This window comes from Lineus longissimus, chromosome 17 (genome assembly GCF_910592395.1).
Source record: "Lineus longissimus chromosome 17, tnLinLong1.2, whole genome shotgun sequence".
NCBI classification, from domain to species: Eukaryota; Metazoa; Nemertea; class Pilidiophora; order Heteronemertea; family Lineidae; genus Lineus; species Lineus longissimus.
In genome coordinates, this window is record NC_088324.1 from 13,796,924 (window position 1) to 13,805,524 (window position 8,601).

The window sequence follows — 8,601 nt, forward strand, 5'->3', positions numbered from 1 at the left end:
GAATACCTAATTTCGCAAGAGGCAAAAAGACACTATAGGTGTATGCGTACTCGATCAGAATAGACGTATTATTCAGATTTCGTTCATGACAGATTTTCCTTCGCCGCAAGAGCCACGGGAATTCCAACCACATCCTTGTTGAAATGGTTTTTCGGCGAAATCCGGCTCATTCTTATCTAAGCAGGTCGGATATGTCACCTTAAATATCTCAAGTATCGCATATAGGTTACACGGCGGCCATATAATAATGCTTCCGCGCTATCGCTCAACACCACAAAATCAAGGGTCCCCCGATTTTTATTCATTTTGCTACAGTCCAAGATACTAACATGATTGGCTATTGCCTTCTCCTCGTGGTGGGATTTCTGACCTCACACACCAGGGCGGAATGTGATGATTATGATTACACTGCGGGTAAGTTTCATAAAATGCCTGTCTCGATAAGTTATTTCAAATTACAATGACGTTTGACTACCACTTTTTCAACGCTGAAAAATTCTTCGCCCATCTGATGCGTCAGTGGTAGGCTGGTCCCTGCTAGAGACAATAAGATCATTCAGCGAACCTGGGTTTTATGGCTCTTTCGAAGGATTGTGAAGAGCCGAAAATTTACCTTCCTTGATAGCTACGCCGGTTCATCCAGAAATACAATCCTGGTTTCTCCCCGGGATCGAATCCGGACTGACCCTACTGCGTGGGAGCAAAATATATATATTTTTTGTGGGTGCCAGCAGTGAAGCATAAGGCAAAAGTTCCTCGTCTATTCTTGGACCAACATATGTTTGACCTTGACTTTAACCTTCCAGATGGCTGCACTCTGGATGCCACGTGCTATATGTCCTTAATAGTGAACGGTAAAGGCGTTGGCAACGATGGATCCCCCAAGGATACCTACAACATCGGTGAGCGCATGAGAGTGGTTTGTGACGAGGGCTACATGATCGACAGGGGCGACTCGGAGGCGACGTGTCAAGATGATCTGACTTGGAGCTGGAGAGTGGAGCCTCGATGCGTTCCCAAACGTGAGTACCGTGGTGGCGATTGGGCATCTCAGGCTCTCGCTAAAAAGGCCAAGGTTCATGAATTACAACTACATGAAAGCTATATTGTATCTAGGTATATCAACAATTAACTTTGATGTTTGAGACTAGTTTTTAAATAGGATAAACGATGCGTAGGTCAAGTTGTTTGTTATTACAAGTTCCTGCTTGGGACAGGGGTCTGGACCACTGTCAACATCAGGTGACAACACTTAACTCCCTTCTAGCTCCACCTCCTCCTTTGTGTACGGCATCGAAGGATATGGTCGAAGGAATGTACGTCAATCGCACAGAGAAGGCGGCAGGCGGCGTCTATTGGAAGCTCTATGTGAATTGTTATGTGGATGAGGACTACTACCTGCATGGTCCCGGGGTGTACATCTGCGAAGGAACTACATGGAAGGGGAACAGCTTTTGCCTTAAGAGGCGTAAGTACCACTAAGCGTTTGGTGTAAAGGGTACAGGAGTCCTGGTGTAAAAGTCTGGAATATCTATTAGCGTGCTTGTCATATCTGAGGTATTGATTCTCTTGGCTAAGTTGGCCTGGTTAACGTTTTTTGCGAAAGTAACTCAAAGTAAGAACCACATGACATTATCCGCCAGAATACAATATTACTCGTGTCCAATAAATCCATTTGGAAATACAGTATATATTCTACGAAATAACAATGCGTAGACTACATGTATCATCCGATGATTGAGTTATCGGGTCTTCTGTTCCTTCTACGTCCCCTTCCTATTGCTCAGTCGAAAATGGTGACTCGGGGACGCCCTGGATTTAGCGCTAGCGCAGCTCTACAACGGAGTATCTGGAAACTTGATATTAACTGTTGGTGTCAGTACTTTGAGATCGACCCATGTTGGTAAAGGCACTAAATGGTCACCGTTATTGAACTTCCCTCTTTTAGGTGTTTGTCCGAAGATCACTGCGCCAATCAATGGCTTTATCACAATCGGAGACATGAACTCTAGAAACGAAGGGGATGAGGTCCATTTCGGATGCAAGAGAGGGTACACGTTAATGGGGGATCGGAGATGGAGGTGCAAATCGACGCTAAGTTGGTCTGGTTATAACGTATTTTGCGAAAGTAAGTCAAAGTTAGTTTGCTTCCTAATAATTAGAACGATTTACCAGCCTGTACAGGCCCAAGGAAGAACTCAAGCGTACATTACCTATAGTGGACGTCAACTCACGTTTTCTCAGTCTCGATGCAGGCATTCTGATCGGGTCACACCAGCCCGTTTTCAATTAATCACAGCCTCATAGTAAATGATAAGTAAACAAATGTGCTGTCTACATGTACATGTATGAAACCACTTTTTATTAGATGTTAGAAGTCACAACAATGTACCTGACCAATTCGTAGCGCCTGTTTATACTGTATGTTGCATCCATTCGATTTCAGAGGACCTGGGTATCGCAGGAATGGCAAAGGGAATACAGGAAAACATCATCGATAAATTCAAGCAACATACAGTTTCAGCGGCTAACAGGGGTAAGCGTGTTCGCCGTAGACAGGTCTAATACAACTTTCGTCCCGTTGAGAAGGTACTTGTATTTGTATATATATCTCGCGGCGCGCGGGACACCACCTTTATCGGCCGCAGGGAGGCGTTTCAGTACATATAGTGTAAGAGCTATGACAACAGCTGGTCCGTGATGAGGCATTTGAATCAACACCTAATTTGAGGCATTTAAATCAACACCACTGTTGGCTGACTTCGGAACAAAATTTCCAGTTTTTGCATCCGGTTATGCGTGCGTATTGTTAAGTAACCGAAGTAACCAAACATGCCTTCTTTTCAGGCCGGATCTCCGCATCCAATGTTAATGGAATCGATCTGTTCTTCCTGGTGGACCGATCAGACAGCATTTCGGCGGGCGATTTTAAGATGGCGCGGGATTTCATCAACACATTGGTAGACTTTTTTGGAATCTCTAGCAAAGGAGGTAAGAGCTCACCTCAAAACAGATTTGGGTTGACGGAGGAGCCACTGTCAAAGAAAAAACCCTAGTTGCGAGTAATTTGCGTGATATGCGAAAGCATTTTAGAATACATGAACCAAATGGGTCTAATTTTTATTAGAGTTAGTGTCCCGTGGCCCCTTCCGCTGAGATCACGGAGTTTTCTTCAAAGAATTTGCTTGCAACGCATATAAAATCTCATGTTGTATCCCTGCTGGTTAACGTACGTCTTTCTCCACACACGTTCTCTTCCTATTACTCAGCTACTACTTGTGTAGCCGTATTGGATTTTCCTTACTTCCCTGAGCACAAGGTTGTGCGCCTTCCAAATTTCAAATATGAATTTCAAGAAGCATATGTTTTCAAAAAGCATATGAGTTTTCATCTACTAGTAATTTAAAGTCAGCAATACCTTTCGTTCGATACTTCGTGCACAAAAACGTTGCCCAAGTGTCTTTTGTGTTTGGAGGGTAGACTCTACTCATGAGCCAATGCAATACACAATGCAGTACATTGTAGCATACACAGATGAGAATGTTTCGCGGTGTGCAATACAACAACTATAGGTTCAGATACAGTATATGTTACGTCGCCTTCGCCATTTACATGACCCCTTCCTACTACTCAAAGGAAAACATCCAGCGATTATGACAGGTTGTTTTTTTCGGTAGGATTGCCAGTGTATGTTATCAAATTGTTTGTGCCATTTTGATTCCAGGAGCCACCAGACTCGCCGTAATTTCCTTCGGAACCGACGCTAGGCTGGAACTGAGCTTTGACGTGATTCAGAAAATGGAAGAGTGTCTGATTAAGGCCAAACAAGACGGGGAGAACATTCAAGATTATGACGCTGCTTGGGCAAAGAAATGTATCAACGTCACAGCAGATCCTCTGGGCGATTACAACCCTAAATGCACAGGATTGATTCCAGTAAACATCCCGGCTGGGATCAACGAGACCGAGATCGGGATGTCGCTGAAGGAACTGGTCAAACGCAAGATCAATTTGATACAGGTACATGATTGTATGACATGTATGGTGTTTTCCTTAAATTGGAGGGTTCATGTCATCGAGTAAAAATATGCTCACCTTTATTTTAGGTTAAGAATAAAGTTTTCAAACTTGCACCAGAAAAGAACCCCCAGTATACCCAGAGTCTTTTTATTTGAAAGACTCTGGTGTACCTAACATTGAGCTCATCCAATACCAGTACCGTGACTTTATGTTAGATTATGGCATTATCAGATGACTGTAAGAATCATTTATTTACACGGTACCGTGTTTCCCCTCATAGACTACAAAAGTGCCCGGTGTAGACGTAGAAAATGTCCCCCCTGGGAAAAGTGTCCCTTCCTTATATACTCTGATGGATTATGGTGTATGGGGAATCTATGGAGGCAATGACCTTCAATAGCTTAGACATAAAACGCATGATAGAATTCTTTGTTCCTCGGACATTCTATCCTAAGACGCTTCAAAATTTTACCCCTGGCTATAACTGTACGAGTTTACCTTACGTGTTTTTTTTGTTATCACACAACTCTACCGTGTTCCTATCTGCAGTCGTCTGGCGGTGGCACCAACATGGCAGATGCTCTAGGCATAGTGAGGAAGATTAAAATGCGATGCAATGCAGAAAAGGCTGTATTCCTGATGTCGGATGGACGCGACAACATGGTTACTAACCTAGCACTAGACGCCATGTTGCATGGTATTCGTAGATCAGGTAAGGTGGTCAAACTTCATTTTCTGGCATTTTTCGGAAACCGAAAAACTCCAATTATGATCACGTCCATTCTCCCCGTGGCGAATTATCTCCACATTCCCGGAGAGCATGGTTCGGTTCGAGGTCGGTTTTCCTAAAAATGTCATCCCGACATGTTTTTCCAATGTCATCTCGTTTATCTACTGATAGTGCTAAAATATTGCATCAAAATTTACAGTTAGATGGCTCGAAGTGCGTTAGCAGACGAGTGAGTATACATATATAGCCGTACTGACGACTTCAGTGGTTTTAAAGATACTCCGCCTCTCGATTTTGTATACGAGGTAGGAGTATAGCAAAAACCCTGATCTCAGGATGATATACTAGTATAGCATGAAATCTCGTGATGTGATGTCATCACACGACCTCCTCTGTCTCGCTCTGAACGGTTCCTCTGGGCCAGGAAATCACTCACCACGAGATTATGATATAATTATCACAAGCGCTTTCGTCTCGGGCAAACTTTTCTAAACAAACATCGTCATTGATATTATCACAGTTGATGAGATATTTGGCATTGGCATCGGGCAAGACCTGCACATGGACCAATTGGAGGCAATCGCCAGCGAACCCATAGCTAGACACGTTTTCCGTCTGAGGGACTTCAAGGAGCTCGCCAAGCTTCAGCAGTTGATCATTACCACACAGAATGGTAAGGGTTTTTCTCAAGCATCTTTTGAGAGGACTTCCATACTCGAAGTCGAAGTCATCGCTCTTTGTAAAGTACAGTTTACGATCGCAATAAGCTCAGTGGTGAATACGAAATGGTGTAAGGAGTGCATTTCACCTCTCTTAAATTCGTTTTAGAAAGGACTGTATTCTATTTTATTGGCCCGTACCCGGTGTAATATTTCTTCGATTGGTCGCCGAAGGCTCCAAGTTTGTATTTTGTTATTGGCTTTCAGACTACAGCGCATGCGGTGTTTCAACCGTACAGAGGACAAGGAGTGTGGTTGTCAATAGATCGAAAGTACAAGAAGCCAAACCGGTGCGTTTACACTCAAAGTTATTACACGGTGGCTTAAAAAACGAACGATTTCTACTTTCGCCATCCGCACATATACATGTCGTACCGGATGAGTAAAGATAGAACTTATTTCCAAACCAACTCGATTCGGTCCATTAGTTTTAGCTCCAGAGCCAATTTCTTGAAGTAAAATATGCTTAGCTACATTAATTGTTTTGCCATTTGAGTTCTTCTTTCGGCTCAATTTAGTACCGACTACTTTCCAGTAATGAGGTTTTCGTTACATTTCAGCGTTCTTGGCCATGGCTGGTGAAAATCTCCAAGAACCAGGGCCAATTTCTTTGTGGTGGTGCCCTGGTAGCTAAGAACTACGTCCTCACCACAGCCAGTTGCCTGTACAGTGAGAGTGGCGTCCTGCTTGGACCTGTAGGGAAGGTAATACAGCTATCTGCTATTCAATCATGTTTACATGTATGCGGGTTTATCATCCATAAGGTTTGTGCATAAACTCTCAAAAGTGCAGTTACCTCCATATACTGATACAGTTCTACTACGAACACCAGTATTGGAGATGAATTTGGCAGTAACACCATCAGCTTAACTTGGCTTTAACATCATCCATTGTTTCCTTTACAGTCTGACAGCCCCATCACTGTAACGGTAGGATACTTTGACGCGAACGATATGGGAGGTTGGCAAACATCAGTGGCAGCGGAACTCAAAGTTTACACTAATTTTAGCATCGCACATCCGAGGGTAAACGATGTCGCGTTGATTAGGCTTCGTGACGATGTCCAGCTAAACTCATATGTTCGAATACTCTGCCTTCCAGGTGAGTGGCCAAGACATAACTGTCTGCTTCGTTACTTCATCAGCCTGTGGAAACGGCAAGCGATCTCTTTGAAAACCTCTCACCCCTCCATAAATCTCCTACTTCTCCGAGAACGTCGATTTCTGAACATAAAAGCTGTGAAAATATTTGTTTTTATATAAAAAACCAAAACAAATTGTAATCTGTCCAAAAAATATGGAATTTTTTTTCCTGAATTTTACGCGAATTGCGATAAAGATAAGGCGCGGACATTTTGCAGTTTGCATGTACAATAATCTTTGTCTTCAAAAGGTCCTTGACATTTTATTTTCAGGTCCCGCCGACAGTATCCTCTTCCATAAAGTCAGGACAAGGTGGCTGGTTGGCTGGAATTCGAGCAACGCGAAACCACTGATGACAATGACGGCAAAGCCGTGGGAGCGCACCATGAAGCTGCACGGAAAGCGTGATTGCAGCCGGGCGCATTCGTATACAGCTTCGCAGTCATATCTTCAGTGTATGGGGGACAGGTATGGTTGCTTGCTTTTCATGTTCGACTTAGGGGTTGCTTTAAGGAGGAGGTGGGCGGTATAGGCAGGTGCTAGGTGGTCAAATTGGTAGCCTTTATGTTTCTAGTCATCCAGGCCTACCTCGGATACCTCTTGCTTATACTGAATTGAAATAGAAAAATGGAGACGCAAATCCGATGGTTAAGCTACACTCATCAATATAGGTTTTTGAGCGTCTGAAAAACCTTTATAGTGTTTTTTCAGCCAGCAAAATAAGCACCCGCTGGATGTTTATCAGAGAAACGACAAACTCCTAAAGGTCGAGTTTGAGATTGAGATTTGCCAAGATGCATCCGTGAATGAACAGCATTCATCTTATACTTATTCAATTTCCAGGTACCAGAAACGCGGCTATTGCGCCGGCGACAAGGGTTCTCCGATCGTGGTTCCAGCTCAAGACATTGACGGGAAGCCGATCTACAAGGTGGTTGCCTTGGTCGAGGACGGCAGCGAGTGCATGCGGCCGGGCAAGTTAACGGTGGTCACCCAATTGACGTCGCGTTTCATAAGTTGGATCAAAGGGAACATCAACTGAAATGCCGTTGTTGGGATCCAGAATCCAAGGCCAAGAGAAGTCGATCCCATTGTATAAATTTTAGGACAGCTGCAGGGGTCGGTTGGCTTGCTTAACATTCATATGTCTAAGCCTTGTGGGGTGGAAGTCTCCAGACAGCTTTAGAGACACTATTTCTGAATAATGATTACGTTCTCGCGATCTGAAACAAACTTTCCATCCCATTTGTTGTATTTTGCTTGTCGTAAGTTTGAGAGGAAGTTTCATGCACAGCGCAGTGCGACCATCGAAAAACCGTCTTCGGGATCGCATTCTCCATGCCTCGGCAGCGTATGCTTACAAACCTCCGCCTGGTGACCAGGGCGGCGTGATTATTGAGTCCGCATCAGATTCCAAGAAAACTGAGATGGAAATTGGCGCTCAAACTTTTGACAATGACATGAAAGATACTGATCTTGTGAATAATTCTAATGAAATGGCCAGGGCCATTGTGCTCACCTCATGTGGAGGAAAGATGGATTGGGGGTCACATGACTTAATTAGCATAACCACGGCCCAGTGCATTTTGAATCAGTGCACAGTCTGTCTTTGGGCTGAGGTGTTTGGAAAAAACTGTCTCTCATTTGGTGTTCGTCTTGGTGTTAGCTGCTCCAAGTTGGGTGAAGTACAACTTCTTTTCTACTTTCCAAATCAGAATTAGTATCCCGTGTTATCGTATTACATGTACATGTAGTTGTAATAAAACTATGTTTTTAGTCACTCAATACTGCATTCCTCTGTCTATATCCCTGGTTATACTCCGGACGCAGTGGACCGGCCGCGTCCTTCACCATAAGGAGATCCAATTAGGATGATGCACTGGCAATGGACTGCCCCGGGAGTCTACCTGCATGGTTGGTTAGAGCCGCGAAACAATTCTGTGACACACCACGAGCACTTCCGAAAGTTTCCGTCTGAGGGAAAAAAATC

The 8,601-nt window shown here is 43.9% G+C and overlaps 1 protein-coding gene across 1 annotated transcript; it reads left to right on the forward strand.

Moving 5' to 3' along the window:
* The first annotated feature begins 236 nt into the window (after window positions 1-236).
* LOC135501508 (complement factor B-like) lies at window positions 237-8,396 on the forward strand. Its single transcript, XM_064793654.1, has 14 exons — window positions 237-414; window positions 807-1,022; window positions 1,268-1,468; window positions 1,949-2,128; window positions 2,447-2,536; window positions 2,848-2,991; window positions 3,725-4,020; window positions 4,570-4,732; window positions 5,271-5,423; window positions 5,677-5,759; window positions 6,030-6,173; window positions 6,375-6,570; window positions 6,884-7,079; window positions 7,455-8,396. The coding sequence occupies exons 1-14, from the start codon at window positions 330-332 to the stop codon at window positions 7,651-7,653; spliced, it is 2,346 nt and encodes a 781-aa protein (XP_064649724.1). The 5' UTR covers window positions 237-329; the 3' UTR covers window positions 7,654-8,396.
* Window positions 8,397-8,601: the final 205 nt, after the last annotated feature.